The 22,817-nt window shown below is 39.0% G+C and overlaps 1 protein-coding gene across 2 annotated transcripts in view; it reads left to right on the plus strand.

Annotated features, from left to right (window-relative positions):
- ADAMTSL1 (ADAMTS like 1) overlaps positions 1 to 22,817 on the plus strand; it is a 454,178-nt gene that overhangs the window by 328,629 nt on the left and 102,732 nt on the right. For both annotated transcript variants that reach the window (XM_056117099.1, XM_056117100.1), the window contains one exon: positions 18,553 to 18,680. In XM_056117099.1, coding sequence (XP_055973074.1) covers positions 18,553 to 18,680 — 128 coding nt within the window. The remainder of the gene's footprint in view (positions 1 to 18,552; positions 18,681 to 22,817) is intronic.

Raw genomic sequence — 22,817 nt, forward strand, 5'->3', positions numbered from 1 at the left:
TTTTAGCCTAGGAATAAAGAATCCAGACTGTTCTCCACAATACAGCATTCCCTAGAGGGTGAGCTAGACAGGTTTTCTCACAGAGCTGTGTGCCAACTTGATTTAGAAAACATAAGAGTGGCTTGTTTTCTCTTTGCTTTTATTGCTTAATCCTTGAAGTGCAAATGGATCTGTAATTGGCTGATTTCATTTGCTGTCTTGCAAAGTCCATCAGAAAAGATGGTGTTCTCACTTAGTAAACCTAGTACGTTAATGATACCTGAGTGTCTTGAAAACATGAATAGTATTACCTAAAATAGCCAGCTAATGGAGACTCCATTAAAATTTTGCATGTGGAATACTATTCAAAGTATTCAACAGTTATTAACTGTGGCTTCTTAAATCCTACCAAATATTACTCAGTTTATTATAGAATTTTAGAATTGTACAATTTCTAATTCGAGTCATATAATTGACTTCTAAATGCCACCCAGTATTCTAAGACAGCATGTAGCAGATACTTCACTTGGGAGAGAAAAAAGAAACATTTTTATTTCTTGCTTGGAAAAAAAGAAATCTTATTTGTTGCTTGTTCAAAAAAGAAGAGTTATCTCTCAAAATATTTCTTAATCTGTTGTGTCAGCAATTTTCTACACAGGCTAAGCAATTCTTCCAAAATGTACTTCTTGCTACTTTATTAACCACACAAACTTGGTTTGCTTCTTTGTAGTTTGTCATTTCTCAGTAAGTCCTTGTAGATTTCCCTTTCACTACCCACCTCTGGAGAGTCTCATTCTACGTATATTACTGATTCTGTCCCTGTACCAATCTCCTGCACGTTAATAAGTCAAACAAATCTCTCTTCTTTGTTGAGGGGAGGGGGGTGTTGGGGGCCACACCTAGTGGTGCCCAGGGCTTCCATCTAGCTCTGTACTCAAGTATCACTCTTGGTGGTGCTTGGGGAACCATATGGGGTACCGGGGATTGAACCCAGGTTGGCTGCAAACAAGGCTGCTGTATTTTCTCTGGTCCCAACTCTCTCTTCTTAATCATATGTACAATAGCCTTCTGGATATACTCACACCGATTCCACAAGTCCAGTCACACGCTATCTCTAAACCTAAACTGTTGAACCTCTAGCTTATAAAAAATACCTTATTTATCCATCTTCTCAAATCAAAGTACTCCTGGACAGTTCTAGCTCCTCAGTGGTTCTCTGATGCTCCACTTTGCTGTTTTCATTACCTCAATTTTGGTTTACTGCTGCTAACAGACTGCAGTAGCCTCTGAGATCTGTTATCTGTTGTCTCTAGACTATATGTAGGTTGGCATATTAGAGCCAGTGGATTTTACATTGTTTAAAGGGTATTAAGAAAGACTTATAAATAATTATATATATATATATATATATATTTTAAAGCTATTGAAATTGAGCCCAGAGTTATTAGATTAACTTGCTCCAGATCTCTGAATTTCAACCCAGGTCATTCAAAGGCTCATTGAAATCATGACTTTTCTATTTTTAAAACGGATTGAATACAAACAAATCAAACAAATACATAATAGAGACCTTAGATGGTCCTTGAATCCTAAAGTACTTGCTACCTATCCCTTTACACAGTTTGCTGATGCCTGCTCTAGGTTGCGTGACAAGCCACTGCCAGAGTAACTTTCTAGCACACCTATTTATGCTGCACCCAGCTTAATTTGTTTTTCTTTTTATCTTTTTGGCTTTTGGGCCACACCTAGCAATACTCAGGGATCACACTTGGAAGGACTTGGGGAACCCAATGGGGTGCCAGGGATCAAACCCGTGTCAGCTGCATACAAATCAAGCACCAGATCAGTTTTATTGCTCCAATCCTTAAAATTCTTTTAATAGCTTGTTATTTCTTAAGGATAAGTCCCAAATGCCTTGATATGATACACAATGAATTTTTATCATTTGACACTTGCTTGTCTCTCCCATTTCAACTCTTACCTTAATCCTTCCTCATCTCACTGATCTGTGCCCTTAAGCAACACCCAGTTATTTCTGGAGCCTTCTGACTCATTCTGTCTGCATAATGCGACCATTGTTTACAGGATGGGAATAGCACAAGGCTATTGAGATGATGTTGAGATGATTCCCTCCACTACTCACCCACATAGTGCATGAGTCCACATAGTGCATAAGTGTAACACCTCAACTTCTATGTATTAGATTTACCTGTCTTCCTTTTGTTAATTTCTTTAAATAAAGTAAAATATTTATGCCATTGTATATGTTTCAGGCTCTTTAACACATCCTCAAAAATTATTCCATACTACCCACCACCAAAGAGCAAGAATACTTCTACCACTGTCTGTTAAATCCCCATGGAGGAGGAAGATTCTTTTTCCCTTTGAGTCCCCTAACCCTTTATGCTCTTGCAATCTCAGTTCTGTAGTTCAAATCCAAGGTTTGGCTTGGATTGGTTCTGTCTGTTGCCTCCTAATATAAAAATCTTCTGCTGTTTGTCTTCTTACTCTGACTTATTTCATTTAGCATACCACCTCCAACTACATGTTTTTACAACAAGGCAAGGTTTATTCTTTGCCTTATGAATACTCATGACTGAGTATTATTCCATTTTGTTTTATAACTACAATATCTTTTTTTATAGCAGCCATTCACACTTTATGGTGATAGGGGTCATCGAGTCCACACCTGGTGTAAACCAAATCTTCTTTATTTACTGTTCTTTAACATGGGTTATTTTCATATTGTTTTATTGTAAATAACATTGCAAGAATGATAACAGTGTATATATCCTTTTGAAACAGCAGTTTTCTATCCTCCAAATAGATTCCTTATAGTAGAACTGGTGGATCTATTTTCAGCATACTGCAAACCATCTGTACTGATTCTTAAAAATCCTGAACCTACATACTGGTTTCCAAGAAATCTGGTAGCTTACATTACTCCCAACAATGTGTGTGGATTCATTTTTCTCCACAGCATCAACACTTATTTCTAGTCTTAGGCCATTTTCACATGAATGAAGCAATACTTCTCTGCCTTTCCCTAATAATAATAATGAGACTATTGATTAGAAACATAATTTTCATATGGTTGCTAGCCATCTTTATGTTGAATTTGGAGAAGAACCTACTCTACCAATATTTCTGTAATTGTTTTTAGCTTTAAGAGCTTTCTGATACTTGCCACAATTATGGTATGTGAGTATTTTGTCTCATTTCACAAGCTCTCTTTTTGTATGAATGATATTTTTCTGCTATACAAAATACTTTATTTGGTTTTATTTGGAGGCCATACCTGGCGGTTCTCAGGGTTTATTCCTGGCTCTGTGCTCAGGGATCACTCTTGGCAGTGTAGAGGGGACTATATATGATGCCAGGATTAAACCAGGGACAGCTGCATGCAAAACAATCACCTCATCTTCTGTACTATCTCCCCATCCCTTTGTAGAAGGCTTTTTGTTTAAAGGAGTACCAGTAGTTTATTTTTATTTTGTTTCCCTTGCTTTTAAAATCATCACCAATGAAATTGCTGAAGCCAATATATAATGGAGTGCTTACTATAGTTTATATGTGTGCAATTATGGCTTCACCCTCAGGCTTCTAATGTGGTGAGTCTTGCAGTATCCTGGGACCATAGGCACTGAAGGCTCTGTGTAAGGCTGGGGCACAATATAGTCAGGACTTCCTCCCATTGCTCTTCCAAGACCCACAGTCCTCTTGGAGGCCTGTCAAGAAGCAATAACTGGCAGGGTAGCCAACAGGGCCCACTGTGCTTTAGAAGTTCTATAGTGTGTGCGGGTTATGGCACAGATTGCTCTTTCAGTTGACGGCTGGAAGCTAATGTGTACCTTGCCAATTTGTCTTCCAGATTAGACCATTTTGATCAGTATCTGGGCTGGAGCGATAGCACAGCGGGTAGGGCGTTCGCCTTACACGCGGCCAACATGGCGGACCCGAGTTCGATTCCTCCGCCCCTCTCGGAGAGCCCGGCAAGCTACCGAGAGTATTCGATATGCCAGACACAGTAACAACAAAGTCTCCAATGGAGACGTTACTGGGCCCACTCGAGCAAATCGACGATCAACAGGAGGGCCTTTACCTTTTACCTCTGCAGTGATCTAGTTAGTAGATATCTTTCCAGGCACGGGTTAAAATCTGATTAGGGATTTACTCTCAGAGCCCAGTGGTATGGAAGGTAGATTTTAATATGATTCCTCTCATGCTATTATCAGCAAGATTGGAATGGTGGCCAAGATGGCACCTCTATGACACCAGTCTACTTCTCAGAGTAACCTGTCTCCCAGGAAATGCTCCCAGTATAGTATCTGGGATACTTTTTTTTTTTTTCAATTGAATCACCATGAGATACACAGTTACAAATCTTTTCATGATCTGGTTTCAGTCATACAATGTTATAACACCCATTCCTCTACCATTGTACATTTCCCATCACCAATGTCCCAGTTTCCCTCCTGCCCCCCTCCACCCACAGCCTCCTCTATGGCAAGCACTTTTCTGCTTTTTATTTTCTCTCTCCCTCTCCCTCTGCCTCTCCCTCCTTTTGAGCATCATGGTTTGTTATTTAGATACTGAGAGATTATCATGTTTGTTCCTTTACCTACTTTCAGCGCACAGTTCTTAGCCAAGGCGATCATTTCAAACTATCATTTCCATAGTGATTCCTTCTCTATCCCAACTGCCTTCTCCCCCAGCACCTGAGGCAAGCTTCCAACCATGGATCAATCTCCCTGGACTGGGATACTTTTGTGAATCAGACAAAATATTACTGCCTTGAGTCCCAGAGCAAGAAAATCTGTGTGTGCTTATTATGGACTGTTTCTTAATCTCTTTTTCCTCAGCTTTACTGTGTTCCCCTTCCCTCTAATCTTCAAGAGATTCAGAGATTCAAAGGGTTCCTTTCCACTATGCTGGATCATGTGCAACCATTTCCCTGCACCCCAGGGCAAAGTTATACATCTTAGTGATGTACTCTCAGTTGTTGCCTGTTTAGTCACAGTGCAGTTTCTTCCTTAATGGGAGCATTGCACTGATTTTCTTCTCCAACTGGCTGATGTCTTTTTATCTCTTGCAGGGTAAACTCCTGTTATCCACATTGCAGGTCTTTTCCTGTATATGTTAATCCTTATTTTGATGTAGATTAGCTGTGATTGTGTGAATAGGTAAACTCAAATTCTTCCTATACTTCCTTCTTGGACTCTCTTGTAACTTTTCCTACATTACTTTTGGGTTACAATAATCTTACTTAAATTTGTATATTTAAGAAAGTTTCTCATTTTTCTCCACAATTCCAAAAACATTATAGATACTACTTAACATATGATAAACTGGTGAATGAAGGAATGATGGATTCTAGTGATTAGGAGAGAGGTTTCCTAGTTGCTGAAGACAACCATCTGCGTGGCCTTGCATAATCTGAATTTCAGTCTCTAATAAGCATCTATGGCAGAGTTCCCAAATCATATCTGTTCCCAACTAAAAATCTCTACCTTGTCCACATGTTCTTCACTAGAGAAATTCCAGGAAATCCCAAGACTCTGTGGCACACGCTGTACAATTAGAAAAGTATTGCTGTACATTTAGTACTTTAAGATATTTTATCACTTATGTCTAGGTCAATGGAGAAACCATTCTCACCAACTTTTACTAAGTAACTGCTGAGCTAAGCACATTTTTAGTGTTTTATATGTGTTCATTTACTCTTGCCTTAAACCTGTTAGGTTACCTATTCAGTTTTCAGATTGCTGAAATTTGAGGTCAGAAGTGTTAACTTGCTCAACTTGCTCAGAATCTCATACTAAATAAGAAGTAAAACTGGGATTTGGACCCAAATTATTCTGGCTCCAAGAACTTTTTTACTCAGTTGAATATAAGTACTTATTATTTTTAAAAGAAGCCTTGGGGTCAACCAGGCTCTAACTTCTAAAGCTGTGAGTTTCAACCCCATATGGTCCTGTAATTAAATGTGGGGGTTAAAAAATGGCAACAGAAAAATATATATCTGAAGGACACAATGACCAAAAATTAATCCACATTATGAATCTGAGGTGTTTTTGGCAGCACTCACCCATGTTGCATTTCTTGGGAGAAACGGATTCATGAGTGGAAAAAGTTGAAGGAGCCCTGTGTTAGACCTAGCATAAATTAATGTTCAATCCTCTAGCTCTCTATTTAGATGGTTTCCATTTTTATTTTGGCTCATCTGCTTTAGAAAGAGCATTTCCTTCTATTGGTCACTCTACATTTACATATACATACCCAATTATAAATAATCACCATGCTAGGCACATAATAGGTACTCAGTAAACATCATAATTGTTACATCTGTATTTGTGTCTCTTATTTTGTATGTTTACAGCACTGATGGTCTGTGCATGTGTGTGTTTAGAGACCCAGACCACAAGCAAGATGAAGCTAAAACTGTTCCTTTCTTTTCAGTTATTCTCTGTAAATACTGATTACTTATTGGGCCATCTATTCTTCACCACATTTTTTGCTGAGATTCAGTCAAAAGTGACTATGATTTGCATTTGGGTAAAATAATGCAAATAACTCTTCCCCCTCTATCCAATACCAAAATGTTCATGTCATAAGGATAAATAATTTTGCAATCTAACTTCTTGCGAGTCCAACTCTAGAAGCAGTATCTCTAAGTATCTGTAATGGAGCTCTGCCTTCATTACAGAAAAGTTAGAATCTTCTTAATTGGTCTTTGAAGTAGGATTGTCAAATTTGGTAGGAAAGCTGAATAAAGATTGATCCTTTCCTCCAAGAAAAAGCTAAATATTGCGAATGGCCTCACACCAGCAAGGAAGCAACCCTGCAGCTTGGTACTCAACACTACTGACCCAAGTTAGAACAGATAGATCATAATGCCCAGAGCCCAGCTAACATAAGACTTTCCTAAAGGTTATGAGATTATTTCCAAGAGGAATGCAAGGAAATGTGAAAATGGTATAAACTAGAGGATTTGAATACAATACTGATTCCATCATGGGGTGCCCAGGTGATTCTAAATGGTAGTTCAGATACAAAGAAATAAGGAAAGAGTGAATGACAACAAAATGTTTGTGCCTTGTGGTAGGATAACACTGTTTTGTCCTTCCTCAGGTAGCTTAGGTTTATCGGGTCACACCCATCTAAGGACACTGAACTTGTAAGCAATGTCCTTTCTGTATGGACACAGGAAGACAGTTAATATTATGCTTTGTAACTTGGGAATTGATTAACTCGAATAATATTTACTCCTGGGCATCTGCTTTCTTGACTCAGTTGCCCTTAGTTCCTAGCACCCCGAAAGTAGGGTCCTGACGAGGGACTGAATGGACCCAGGGCAAGCTGTGAGCTACCCTGGCATCGAAATGGGCCAGGCCAAAGTGCCACGATACTCAACTATAGGTTGAGGGCATGATCATGGACAAATGCTGTCATGATCCAAAAGTAAGTAACGAAGAGACTAGGATCCTGCTGGGGCTAGGAAGACTAACCTGGCCTGAGGACTGCGGAATGTATAATGAGATGTTTATATCTCTTACTGTGCTCACACAGAATGACATTGCTAGAAACATTAGAAGTAGATTTACTACAACTATTTAAGTAGATTACTAGTTGAGGGAAGAACACACCCTTGTTAGGATCCCACCCTTGAGCGGATCTCCTAGTAATCTGGAGTAATCTCTTTAGATGAGATTTTATCCTTGAGTTAATCTACTGGAGGAGTGGTTTTACCTCTCATTGTTGATTTGTCAATATTCAACTCACCTTTGTGTCACCCCTTATGTGATTGCTATATAAACTAAGACTGTAAGCTTGAAGAGGGATCCAGAGTCAGAGCAAGAGGGGCTCAAGCTTGAGAGAAAGAACAGCTGTCTCAAGAGCACCAAACACGGGCAGTGAGAAAGAGCCATCCAGAGAGCCCGTGAACACACAACCTTCAGCGTGCATAGTTTTTACATCTTGTGGTCCCCAAGAGTGTACCTATTTTCTTCTTGCTCTGGGCATTCCTACCTCACTCTCCCCACCCACTGGGTAGGAGGAGCAGCCAGATGGTTTGTCCATTAATGCAGAAGGCAAGTCCATGGTGGTAGAAGGAGAATAAGGCTTGGATAAGAGTGAATTGGCATCAAATGCTGCCACTTTGGGGCTGGAGTGATAGCACAGCAGGTAGGGCATTTGCCTTGCATGCGGTTTGACCCGGGTTCAATTCCCAGCATCCCATATGGTCCTCCAAGCACGGCCAGGAGTAATTCCTGAGTGCATGAACCAGGAGTAACCCCTGTGCATCGCTGGGTGTGACCCAAAAAGCAAAAAAAAAAAAAAATCTGTCACTTGAATGAACATGAGTTCACTTTAATTTCTCTGAAACTTGATTTTATCATTAACTTAAATTAAACCTGTTCAGAAGAAGAGCTTTAATACAAGCAAATGATGACAAAGACCATTCTACAAGTGCCTGGAATGCAAGAGATGTTCATTTCCCAGTGCCTGCAACCATTATCATTTAGATATGGGGTCATTGTATTACACCATTTTTCAAAGTATCCCGAAATAAGTAGTCTCACTTTTATTTTAAGGAAGACTTAAAACATTTTTCAGAGTTGAGACAGGGCAATATCTAGAAAATCACAGACAGAAAATTACCAGCCTAAATGAGGCAATAGAAGAGGATGTTATATTCTGCTGAGATTCCTTTGCTATCATTTCAAGTTTGGTATGAAAGATAATTTGTATACTTATATGCTTATACTTGCCTGAAAACTTTGGGTAATGTTCCCAAGTGGTGTTAAATAAAAGGTGAAGTAAATAGAGCTTGGAAGGCTTAGCCTGAGCAACACAGTGTATCCACAGATAGAAACATTTCCTAGCTAGTAGCAGTCAGATGGGAAATGCCTCCAGGGTCAATTTCAGAACCACACTTGCTAACCATGCTATATGTGAAAGTCATTTCATTGCATCAGCTCATGAAATGCAATTTCCGAGTTTGCAGATAATATAAAACTGGAGGCAGAGTAGATTGGGAAGAAAGAACAAACCTTTTTCAATTTGGGTTGGCTTATTTCCTTCCTAGTGCTCAAGGAAATGGAGATGACAAATGCTTTTCCTAGTGTAAGAATAGCAAATCAGAAAATAAAGCCATCTCAGCAAATCCATAAGTCTTAGCAAAAAAAAAAATTAAAAATAAATTTCAAAGGCAAGGCAAGGTCACAGCAATGACCATCCTGATTCAGACAACAGAGCACATGAGGAAAAAGGAGGGATATAGCCAACAACAACCAAGCAACACAGGGAAGCTTTGAGTCCAACATTGTTTAGTCTCTGAAAGGCTGGGGGAATTTAAAAGGTTTCGCTCACAGTTAATTTATTCTTTCCAGAAAGGTGACCCCAGCAAATGGAGAGTTGTCAAAAACATTTTTATACTAAATGAGGACGGCACTGGAACCTACCAGAGTAAAAACGTTCCATATTCTAGGTCAGGGTCAGCAAACTTTATGGAAAGGGCTGGATCGTTGACATTTTCAGCTTTGCAGGCCATCCTAACTCTAACCTCACCATTGCTATGCCATCAGAGCCTAAAGCAGTCACAGAAAACAAGTCAGCTGGGGAGGCAGTGTTGAAGGGAAACTTTCCTCACAAAAACAGGTGGCCACTGACTGGAGTTTGATGATCCATATTGCAAGTGAGTAGGAAATCCAGTCAGAATCCTTTCTGGCAGAAGCTTGGAGTTTGACATGAATTGCCTAGCAAGCAGATAAAACTTCGCATAAAAGCAATTTCAAGCTTTCAGGAACTTAACAGGAGAAGAAAGCTGAAGGGTTTGGCAAAAACCTTTGGGACAGGGTTAAGAATGTGTGGTCAGGTGGCCTTTGCCATTCCAAAAATATTTTCGATCCTTCCACCTGGAGTAGTCATGGAGCTTCCAGTATTAAATGACTTTGAGTCGGCAATTACATTTAAAAGCAAAGGTTGACAAAAAGTTGCCGGAGCCAAATGTGGATGTGAAACTGATTGTAAACATCAAATCTGTTCCCCAAAATATCTTACAAATCTCTGGGCTACTATAATTTTTGGTTTCTGAAAAGAATTCTTGCTCATAGAGGTTTTTTCACAATATTCTACCCTTCCCCCAACCCCCAGTTTTTGGGCAATAGCCAGTGCTTCTCAGGGCTTATTCCTGGCTATGCACTTTGGGATCACTCCTGGTAGTTTTGGCGACTATCTGGGGTGCCAGGGATAGAATCCAGGTTGGCAGCATGCAAGACAATCACCCTACCCACTGTATAATCTCTCTGACCCGTCACAGCATTCTTTTTGTTTCTTCTAACTCCATGCTATGTAAAATATAGAATATTCTCCTTAGTGACTGTCCATTTCCCTGAGTAACTACAAACCTTGGCACAAATAACCCCCAGAAAAACATGCCAAACCACACGCCTCCCAGCTATTTAAACTCCAGAATATTCGTGTTAGTGATTGTCTACTTCCCTGAGTAACTACAAACCTTGGCACAAATTTTCTCCCACCAAAAATGAAGCCAAACCACACACCTTCCTATTAGGCCCCAGTGGATACCTGGATATGGTCAGTTTTTAAAAGGTCAAAGTTCCTTCATTCCTGTTTCTGTCGTACATTAGCTGAACAAATTACTTCTGCAAGTTTTTGCTTTCCCTTTAAAATGGGATAATATCCATCTAGTAACATGATAGTGAGAATAAATTACATAAATCTTCTATGCTTATCTAACAAATACTGGTATCCTCTCACAATTTATGGCAGATTTCACTATCCTAATCTAAGGAACTTGAAGGAAGAAAATCAGGTTTTCAGGGTAAGAAAATACTACGACATCTCCTGTGAGGTTCAAGCTGTTAATGTTTTGCACAGCATCCTTGAACTTTACTTATTTGCTTCTAGGCCGACTTCTTTCTAATTCTTTTTCAATTATAGTACATTTTTATGGAATTACATAATTTTGGGTTTTTTTAAAGAACATTATAAGATTTCATTATTTCATCAATAGTTTTAAAACATTTGTGGAAATAATTGGCTGTCCTTAATTCTGTGATTCTTCATTCAAAAATAGAATTGAGGCAGTTGCCAACTGAATGTGCCATTAAGTTCAATCCTCTGCTCTTCTTTTTATCCCCACAGGACAATGTACCAGGGCTCATTCCCTTCTCACTCTCACAGCAAAACCTTTGCAGCCTTCCCATACCCCTGGCTGTGTTTTTTTCTGGAAAACCCTACATTTCTCAACTATTTTCCAGTGCCAAACCAGCACCTCACAACATCTGGGAAACCAAGTTTCTTTGACTCAGAGTATGATGATTAGATGTTGTCAACCACAATGACAACTGCATACTAAGAGCAATGATGGTGCTCCTGGTGGTGATGGCGATAACCTGCATAGAAGCATGTTTCTGTGGTTTTAATATTGGTAATCAAACCCAGGGTCGTTACACATGCAGAGAAAGCTCTCAAGTGATGAACTGCAGCCCTAGCCCTCTTTCCTATTTTCTTTGAATAGCTGAACACAAATGTAATATTTACAGCAACCTTACATATGCTGAGAAACAGTGCTACTATGAATCTAAGTTAATAATTTGCCCAAGGTGACAAAGCCTAGGAGATTTTGCTTCACCTAGAGCCCAGGTACTGTGGCTCTGGAGCTGTTCTTCCAAATAATCTGAACCTCTTCAGCACTCTTCTGTTGCTTTGGATGTAACCAACCAAGTGTCTGTTAAGTACTTCTTCAGTTTGCTAGCACAGTATTACACCGACTATCAAGAGGGAGCTATGAAAGTGGTGAAAGAATTATAACCCTTGAAATATGAGTTTTCAATTTAATAAAATATTATACGATACAGAGAGATAGTATAGAAGTTAAGGTACTTCTTCGCATGTGAGCAGTCCTGGTCTGATCCCTGGTACCACATATGGCCACCTGAGCTCTGACAGGGGCAACCCAAGTATAGAAACAGAAATAAGCCCTGAGTATAGTTAATAGCTGTCCAAAACCAATAAGTCAAGAAATTAAAGATATAGTACAGTTGTAGAACACTTGCCCTGTACATCATCAATCCAAGTTAAATCACTGGTACCCCATATGGTCCCCTGAGCCACACCAAGAGTAATACCTGAGCACAGAGCTAGGCATAACCCTGAGCACCAATTGACAGGGAGGGAGGGAGGGAGGGAGGGAGGGAGGAAGGAAGGAAGGAAGGAAGGAAGGAAGGAAGGAAGGAAGGAAGGAAACATTGTAGGATTGTAGAGCGAAAACACTTTTGTGGTATAGCTTACAATAATTTTGCGAGATAAGAAAAGGAAGAGACTCTTGTGGACTCTGACATGATAGCAGGAGATGGAACTTGAGCTTCTCCAGGGGCATTAATAAGGGCAGACAGAAAGGGGAAGAGCATGAATTCAGCTCCAAGCTAATGCCAAGGAGAACCAAAGAGACCACTTTGACTAGAATGACAAGTTTGTGTTGAGTTATGGGGAAGGTAACTTTGAAAAAATGAAAGATAACTGTGAATTTTACATTTGTAGTCCTCTGTTACAGCCTAAAATGGATTTAGGAAAGTTAACTTGGTATGACATATAACAGATGGGTCCTTCTCTGCACAGAGCTAAATTTTTTTCTCTCAATTGGAAATTCCAAGAAGGAATTCCAAGTTGGTAATATAGGTTACTATTGCCCTGGCTGTTATCAAAAATTTACTTATTAGATGCATGTGAGAGCAGATGCTTATTTTAAGTAGAAAATAGTAAGAATAAGTTTATATATACTCCTTTATTTGTTCCTCACAAGATCTCTCCGAGGTTGGTGCTATCTTCAAATTGCAATAGTAACTTAGAGGTTCAGAACTGAAAGAACTGATGCAGAACACCACATTCTTTCACTGAAAAATCATTTTTCATGATGTAGTAGCTTTCCAGGGTTGGTAGTGGCCATCACATGGAGAGGTTGTGGTGCTCAAGACAGCTGTGTCAGAGTTGAGCTATGGTTGCAAAGGGCATCGTGATGCCAAACACTCCAAATTTTTAGAGACTTTCCTTTAGATTCTCCAGAGCTGCCCTATTTTCAAATAAAAGTACATTCTTGCTGCATAAATATAGAAGAGATAACTTTTTCGTCCTGGCGCCTCTATCGTTGGTAGGGCTAATCCACTGGTACTTGTATCTCCTAACTTCATGGAGGACAAGGATTTTATGTAACTAGAACAGCCATCTGTATTCTCTCAATGGCTTCCTGCTTAATTGGTAGAATTCTTTTGAAGACACGCTGTCACAAAGATCCTTCAAGTAAAGGCCACCAGAAAAGCAGAACTGTTCCTTCATTTTCTGACTAAAATTGTGGCCAGAAAAATAAAGGAATAAGTTTTAAATCAGAAAACCAAAAAGGAAGTGGAGTGTGGGTATGGAAGGAAAGCATGTGTCTAATATGACCTAATATGACCACAGTACCACTCGCTATGTAGGTCTTAATTACGCCCCATTCCATGTCCCCTCATCTTCTGATTCCTTAAATTCCAAAACAACCCCAGAGAAATCTTTCTGGTTTTGCTTGGAAAGCAACACTAGATTTCTGGGCCTGTACATTCTAAAAGAGGCCTGTCAAATTTGAAAACAAAATAAGAGCTGACAGAAATCAGCTACTAACAAATTAAGTTAAATTAATAAAATAGATGCCTGAAATACAAAGAAAATGGGTTTTTTTCCAGGAATCTCCCTCCCTAGAAGCCAGGCTAGATATAGAGAATAAGGGGAACCTCAGTCTCCACAATAAGCCTTTTTCTGTGCCTTGTCCTATTTCCTAGAGAGCCCGCAGAGGAAACCTCTCCAGAATTTTTATGCCCCCTAGTGACAGCTCCAAACTCCCATCTGCTAATTTTGTAGGTATATTAAGGAGAGTAGTTTGAACAAAGTGCTTAGACCAAAAAAGTCTTTTCAAATCTCAATTCTGCCATTAGAGAAACTATCCTTTGAGCTAAGCAGTTTGCTTTTTATGTCACTGTCACTGTCACTCCCATTGTTCATCGATTTGCTCTAGCGGGCCCAGTAACATCTCCATTGTGACACTTGTTACTGTGTCTGTCATATCGAATATGTCACAGGTAGCTTGTCAGGCTTTGCCGTACAGGCAAGATACTCTTGGTAGCCTGCCGGGCTCTCCGAGAGGGGTGGAGGAATCGAACCTGGGTTGATCAGGTCAGCTGCGTGCAAGGCAAATGCACTACCCACTGTGCTATCGCTTTTTATGTAATACAACAAATTACATGCATATTTTGTTTCACATAGGTTTTTTCTTAACACAATACTTAAGAATTTTATAAAGACATACTTAAGCTTTTTTATGTCTGCATATGCAAATAATATGCAAATATTTATTAGAAATAATCCGCAAGTGATTTATCTCAGCATCTAGATTTCTTTCATTTCTGTGTTTCAGTCATAGGTCTGATCCTTATGACTTGTGTTTGATGGATGTTCTCCCTGCCACTTTACCAACTTTGTGGGAAATTTTTTCTAGTCTTGAAATTTAGGCATAAGGCAGTATAGTTCATCTATAACATCAGTTCCTGAAAATTCTGATGTAGCTACAAAAGCTTCACTCCCATACCTTGAAAGAGATATTGGGCGCAGTATGGTTATGATGTTTATATCTTTTGCTTAAGATCGTGAAAGTATGGTATTTCTGTGGAAGAAAATATGTTAATAGTGAGCTCTATTCTGTGGGAGGAGGGTGGCAATATCCTATACCCTATACCCCTGACTTTTAAAAAAATTTTTTTTTGCTTTTTGGGTTACACCTGGCTATGCACAGGGACTACTCCTGGCTTTGCACTCAGAAATTTCTCCTGGTGGTGCTCAGGGGACCATATGGATGCTGGGAATCGAACCTGGGTCAGCTGCTTGCAAGGCAAGCGCCCGACCCGCTGTGCTATTGCTCCAGCCCCTGACTTCCTTCTTTATAGTCTCTCTCTCCCCTCCTTACTTTTAACACTCTCTTTATTATTTTTTTTAATTTTTAGTGAAACTCCATATGGTACAGTTGATGACCTTACAAATTTTTGTGCTTGGGTTTCAGTTAAACAATGATTGAGTACCCATCCCTCCACCAGTGCCCATTCCTCACCTCCAATGCTCCCGGCATCCCTCTCACCTTCCCCCCCGCCCCATCCCACGCTACCCCTGTGGCAGGGCATTCCCTTTTGTTCTGTCTCTCCTTTTGGGTGCTGTGGTTTGCAGAAGAGGCATTGGGTGGCTATCATGTTCTGTCTATAGTCTATTTTCAGCATGTATCTCTCATCCTGGGAAGGTCCTCCCAACACCCTTTACTTGGTGCTCCCCTCTCTATCTGAGCTGCCTTCTCCCTCAGAACAGCTTGTATGGCTGACCACCAAGCCATGGAGAGAAACTCCTGGTACTTATCTCGGCCATTCATGGATTAACACCCCTTAAATAATCCAGTATTATAAATGGAAAAGCCTTGGGAAAATCAAAAGATTATCTGGAAATTTCTTTTATACCTGATTTTAAAAGCTTCCTCTGTGGATAGAAAAATGAGCTTCGGTGAGATTTTAAAGTTTGGTGATTATAAGTTTAATTAGACATGAAAATTAAGAGATTTACCCATGGCAACTAGCTATAGTAGGACTAGTCTTTGGAAGAACCTGCCTTTTAGGCTCCTGTTCTAAATATTTAAATATTTTCAAAATGTCTATAAGGAAGAAAAATTTTTGAAAACAACCTTCCTAAATGACTTGACAGTTTAGCAAAAATTAAGTCAGTGAAACTGAATAATTATCTATTAAAGTGAATCATCCTGAAGATTCAGTTTTATTGAAATGTAATTCAGCTTGCACTTTCATCATTTCTTTCTTGAGGGTGTTATGAAGACATAAATATTCCTGGGATATTTTTAAGACATAGAATCAGAATTTAATCACTGTAGCACTGTAGCACTGTCCTCTCGTTGTTCATCGATTTGCTCGAGCGGGTCCAGTAACATCTTCATTTTGAGACTTCTTGTTACGGTGTTTGCATATTGAATACCTCATGGGTAGCTTGCCAGGCTTTGCTGTGCAGGCAAGATACTCTCGGTAGCTTGCCAGGCTCTCCTAGAGGGGCGGAGGAATTGAACCCGGCTCAGCCGGGCTGACTGCGAGCAAGGCAAATGCCCTACCGCTGTGCTATCGCTCCAGCCAAAATTTAATCATTTTCATTAAAACAGCCTTAATACCTGAAAAGATTTACCTTAATACCTGAAAAGATTTAATACCTGAAAAGAGATGCAACCGAGTTGGTTGTATCTCTTGAGGTTCCTCTGGAAAATAATGACATTGTTACCTAAAACATTGTATTGCTTACCAAAGATAAGTGAACTGTGCAGTCTCTCTCTTACATCTCTGAAGTAACAAAATTGCTTGAGAGAACACTTCTAACTTTTGATGGTGAGTGAATAAATCAGTGGGTAGAGTCTATCAAAATCGCTCATATACTCCGTCACAACTCATAAAACTAGCTCTAATTTAATGTCACAAAATCAAAGTGTTCTAGTAACAGAGCTGAGGTCTGGAATGGCATGCAATCAAATACAAACTGTCCAGAAACTTCCCTCTGTTAAGGTTTGCTATTACCTCCCCCATTTTAACAGAACTGCCCATGAGTAGATTGAAGGTTGGCTGATGCAAATCCTTACTTTTCCTCTTTCCTGCTTTTCTCTGACAGGAGGTAAGAGAAACCAGTTCCGAAGGCTCCTGGACAAAAGCCTGGTTGAGGAGACCTGATTCACTGCCAGACTGGTCACCCACCTCAGAATAACTAAGAGTGACTAGAGGTGGTGCCAGATTTCAAATACCATAGACTCTGGAGAGAATCCAGCAAGAGAAATGATGAAGAAAGAATTGTATAATAGGGGAAATTGTTGCTGGGACAGGAGGCCTGGCTCCCAGTCTTAGTTTTACCACCAAAGTCTTCTGACTTTTTCTGATATTTTCATGACTTTCCCCTTTCTTTGAAAAATAATCCACAGTACCTATTTGCCTTCTTGGTTAATGTGATATTAGGTGAACAGTTCTTTGGGTCCTTTGAAACAAAGGGGGTGGGAACAATCAAGAAGACGGAAATGACTTATATTAGGAGCCCCACAGCCACCTCTAAACCAACTGTTGAATGATTTATTGACCTAATATCCTACTACTTCCAGACCCTGATCTCTGAGTTTTCCACCTTTTTTTCTGATTTCCTATATCCACACACACTTTCCAGTGATTATCAGCCATGCCTAGTAACCAGTCATCAGTTTCAAGTAATTATTAGCCATCAATCTGCTTACCCACAATGACATAGGGCATTGTTCTTCGAAGTGGCATCGGTCAGAAAATAAAAACCTTATTGGAATGTATTTTGAAGGGTTTTGCTTTTATTCAGTAAAGTAAAAAAAAAAACAGACGGTGATTATTCTGAAATTCTCTACCATGAAGCTTATATATAGGTTTGGTTTTCATTCTGCTAGGCACTTTCTCTGTAGAGAAGCCTTTTATGGAAATTGGGAGATCTAAATTGAGTTTCGTGCCAAGAATGTTAACAGGCTAATGAGGACAGAGACACATATCTGAATACATAGAATCAGTTATAGCTGCATTATGATTGCTTTCAGTACACATATTAGGATCCTCTCATTGACATTTCATTCTCGGGTTCCTTGCTCCCACCGCCAAGTATAACAAAACTTTCTCCATTTTTTTTCTACCTACTTTCTACTGTCTGGCCAAGCCCTACTTCTTTTTGTTTTGAAAACACGCCCCTGAAGTGCTCAGGAGTTACTTCTTGCTTTACACTCAGGAATTACTCCTGGTGGTGCCCAGGGACTTTATGGGATGCTGGATATCAAACCTGGGTTGGCTACGTGCAAGGCAAATGTCCTACCAGCTATACTATTACTCCACCCCCCCTTCTTATTCTATATAACATTGCCTATACCTTGATATTCCTTCCCATCTCCATTTGTACTACTCACTCTAATATTATCTCTCAACTTTATTGTATCTTTCAAGAATTCTGTGTACTTGTGCTCTCTGTTCCAACTGGGTTTATTCATATCAAGTAATCAACCATCTGCATAAATAATAAAAAATACATATGTTTGTTATATTGGGTTTTGGGTTTCATTTTTAGGCATTGAGCAACTCAATAGTGTTACTAGTAATTTCTCAAGAATACAGTGTTGCCACACCACACCTACCAGCAGAGTACCAAAACCCTTCTCACTCCCAATCCACTGAACTAACAAAATCAGCTCTCTAGGCAGATTCTCAGTGACTGTTATTGTTGCCATTGTTTATTCCCTTTCTGTCTGTCTCTATATTCCATATGTGAAAAGCCTCCTCATTTCAAAGTGGAAGAGAGCTGGGTTCATGACTGTGACATGTTTATCCCTGTTGTTAACCAAGGATCCTGATTATTCCCTAAGGTTCTCTCTCCAGTAAAGAATGTCAAAAAGGAGTCAGCTGACCTGACCAGGTCTACATTTCTTTTCTGTTGCTCCAGGATTCTTCTACAGCCAGATGATTCCTTACAGATCCTGGCTCCAGTGGAAGCTGATGTGGGTTTCTACACTTGTAATGCCTCAAATGCCTTGGGATATGACTCTGTCTCCATTGCTGTCACCTTAGCAGGTAAAACATGAAAATTCCTGTTTGGTTCAATTTAGAAAATGCCAGTGGATATTGATAGTACTCCAAGTAGGCCCCAAGACACGTAGTTTTCTGTGAACCATGCTCTGTCTTCAGGAAGTGAAGCATATAGAAGCAAAGTTAAAATGGAGATAAAATGTAATATTAGGTAAAATAGGTGTCATAGATAACAGTCAAAGTGTGCAGGGATAGTTCATTGAATCTATCCTTTCATTGAAAGTCAGATAAATGGAATTTTGACAAGCAGAATGAGAGGAACTATTCCCAGCAGATAAAATCATATTCAGAGGACATATGTTGACATAAGAAGCATATGGGGAACACAAATCATGAGTCCTCTTTGAAGATTCTTTATTATTTCTTGTTGCTATTGCAAAAAAAAAGATTTTAAGACTCACGGATAATTGGAATTCTATGATTATGGTTTGGTGTAGGAATGTTCTTCTAGATTCTGCTTTAATTCAAATCTTACCCGAAGATAACTGCCAACAGATATCATTTATCTATAGATGTTGGGTAGAACATTCTGCATGTGGCAGCTTAAAAAATTGCAGTCAGAGTACAATGTCACTCAAGGTGATGGTCTTGTAATAATGCGTTTTCAAAGAAATTTTCTTACACGGGACAAATTCTAGCCATTGAAACTTAAAAAGTTCTTATATGCCAGTTTATCCAATGTTCTCATTACTGAGGCTGAGCAACTTGAGGTCACACAATCGCTTAGCTTTGCATTTGCAGTAAAGGGGAACTGAGGTCTCTTGGCTTTCTGATCATTGTTCCCTTTACTTCCCCCCTAATCCTACCAACATCAGGTCCTTTTCCCCGCATCTGGACCATGCAGTCTTCGTGGCAGTATGTGGCATGTGTTTGTATTTATTCTTTTCAATTGCTCCTTCCATCAGATGATTCAGTAGATGCTGGAAAATCCAACATCACCTCACACTGACCTCATCCATCCGAGCTGGGATTATGTTGTCACACTGTTCTCAGTCACACATGCTACTCCCTTGCATATCTTGTTAGCAATAGTATTTCTGCCCTCCATGACCTTAAACTGATCTGGAAAGGAACTTTTAGTAAGAAGCTCTTCAGGGAAGATGAAAGTCAGCAGTGAATAAAGCAAGTTAAGGAATCTTGGAGTCAATTAAAGACATATTATCAGTGCCTCTGTGTGTGTGAGTGTGTAGAACATTTGCTTTCCTCCTAATGTATTCCAGTTTCAACTTTTATTCTTATTTTATATATAGCCCAGATGCTCAGCTCCATCTTGTTAAATCTATCTGCCTTCCACCATCCACACTTTTTTAACATGGAACTGCTGACATCCTTCCCTTTACTACCAGATAGTGGCTTTTATAGGGTTAATTAATTCTCATGTTTACCCAGATAAAGTTAAGTGTTGTCACAGGGAAAATACCCTTTGTTTACCTGAACATTTTATAAAGTTAGTAGAAACCTATCTGGAATTAAGTAAGGCATAATTATAACATCATGCTTATCTTTAGCCCTTTGAAGAGGACTTGTTGGAGACCGCCAAACATTCAAAGCCAGAGAAGAGAGACTGACTAGCCAGAGTGACACCATGGAAGGGGGCATAAAGGGTAGAGGTTGGTGATGAAATTTGATCACAAACTCTACTCCATAGCCAGGGCTCAGGAAGTATCTGTGCTTCAATCCAGGGGTTCATTTAGCTCTGCTGTTTAACCTTAGGCATACTCGTGAGCACTCACTCTCTCTGTTCTCTCTTACATACATTATATGTAGATATATATAATACGTATACAACTATATATATAGTTATATAACTGTATTTTATATAACTATAGTTATATAGTATATAGCTGTCCTGTCTGTCACTGTCCTCCCATTGTTCATCGATTTGCTCGAGCGGGCCCAGTAACATCTCCATTGTGAGACTTGTTGTTACTGTGTTTGACATATTAAATACATCATGGGTAGCTTGCCAAGCTTTTCTGTGTGAGCGAGATAATTTCAGTAGCTTACCAGGCTCTCCGAGGGGTGTGAAGGAATCAAACCCGGCTTGGCCTGGCTGGCTGTGCGCAAGGCAAATGCCCTACCAGCCGTGCTATCGCTCTAGCCCTAGTATATAACTATAGTTATAATATAGCTATTATATAACTACATAGTTATATAATATACATAACTATATATTATATAGAACTACATATATAATTATACAACTATATATAAGACTATGCATCTTTACCTGGGATTATCATCTACATTTATGCTGTATCATCACTGGTATTAAGTGGCTCACCAGGTACTATTCTGACACAGTCTCTGTCAATCATTGTTGATGCACTGCAATAAATAAGGTCTGTTTTGTTCTCCATAAGGCTTAAAGGTCATCAAAGGTTTACAGATTATAAAGGACTACCTAGAATCAAAATGTAGTAATAATATTCAAACATATGTAACAAGATCCTATGTGGTGGTGTATCAAGACATTACCTAAAAATAACCTAAAATTAGAGATGAAAATGGGTTAAAACATCTCTAAATCTGTTTACCAATTAGACTATTTACTAGCTATGTGAACTATCTTGAATAATTGCATGACTTCATCTTTCAAAATGAAATTAGTATTTGAGAGCATTGTTGTGTGGTTAAACAAAATTGTGTGTGAAAAAGTACTTAACCCGATGCCAGGCACATAGCTCACACTCAGAAAATGTTTCTTTCTCTTTCTGTAGTTTTTCTAAAACAAAATGCACCCGAAAAGCAGTTGTAAATGGCATAAACCATTAGCCCAATTTTGCTTCCATGTACTTTTTATTGTAAGTCTTCACAGTAAATGTTTTCAAACATAGATTTATGAATTTGATTGAACTCATTTATGATCAATTCTCATAATCAATCTAAATATTCCTGTACCTTTAAGAGAATGAAGAACTTATATCTTCATTTCAGTGTGAATATAGTCCAAAAAAGGAAAAGGAATGAGGCTCAAGATACAGGTGTCCCAGATTTTACAGGAAAGATATGTCTTTGGTCTATTCAGTGAGACTGAGTTAATCAAATGCACAAATTGGTTCATAATTAGTTCTGAGCAGTTGGACCCTAGCAGTGATACCTACTAGTTCTTAGAGCCTTGTGGTGGAATATGAATCCTGGCTCTGTCACTTCCTTGCTTTCTAACCTTGAGTAATTTATACTCTCTTTTTCAGGATCTTTATTTGTAACTGGTGATAATAGTAATTGACTCAGAGGGGTTTTGTGGGGTTAATATAAATGTATTGTACATTTCATATATCATATCATTTGTAATGTCATTGTCATTTATTGTGATAACCACCCATTTAAAATAAAAGCAAGCTTAACTATGTTTATGGAAGGGCCAATTCCTTTTACAGAGCTCCCAAATATGTAGAGTTTCTCTTGCTATCCCAGTGTTCACCGGGAAAGTTGGAATTTCTATCTGAAAAAATAAAAAAGTTATAGTTCCTGGCTTTGAAGATGACTTGAGATGAGGAGTAAGTCACATGGGCCATATGATGAACTCTCCGTCTTTTGGATTTTGTGTGTTGTTAAATCTGCTTCTCAGATTTATTCCCTGGACAAATTTTTCTTTAAATATCTAAACACCATTTAATTTTAGAACCCATATAGTTATACCTTCCTTGTTCTGCTTCCTTGGGCTTATAAAATATTCTCTTGTGTGACTTTGCTTCTCTCCAGACTCATTCATTGTGTGTGTGTTTTTTTCATTGATTTTGTACATGATTTCATCTGTTAAGTTTCAGAAATTTGTGACACTTTGCAAGTGTCTCTCTGCATGGAAATTATCAGTATTTTCTTCTCTTCCTTCCTGCCTTAGCCCAGGAAATACAGTCATGTAGAAGCACTGCCACAAAATCCCTTTTCATCCTAGATTGACTTAATCTTCAATTATAATAACTGTTATAATATCTTCAGTTATAATAACTGTTTTTTTTCTTTTTTTATTAGTGAAACACCATGAGGTACAGTTAACTGTTTTGCTGCTGAGGGCGAAGGTAGATAGTAGCATATGGCAAAGGAAAGTAACAGGGATAAGAAGGAATATCACCATTATGGAGAATATCACATCCATGTTGAGGGATGGGTATTGGAACA

The sequence above is a fragment of the Sorex fumeus genome, unplaced genomic scaffold, assembly GCF_029834395.1.
Source record: "Sorex fumeus unplaced genomic scaffold, SorFum_2.1 ptg000034l, whole genome shotgun sequence".
Lineage (NCBI taxonomy): Eukaryota > Metazoa > Chordata > Mammalia > Eulipotyphla > Soricidae > Sorex > Sorex fumeus.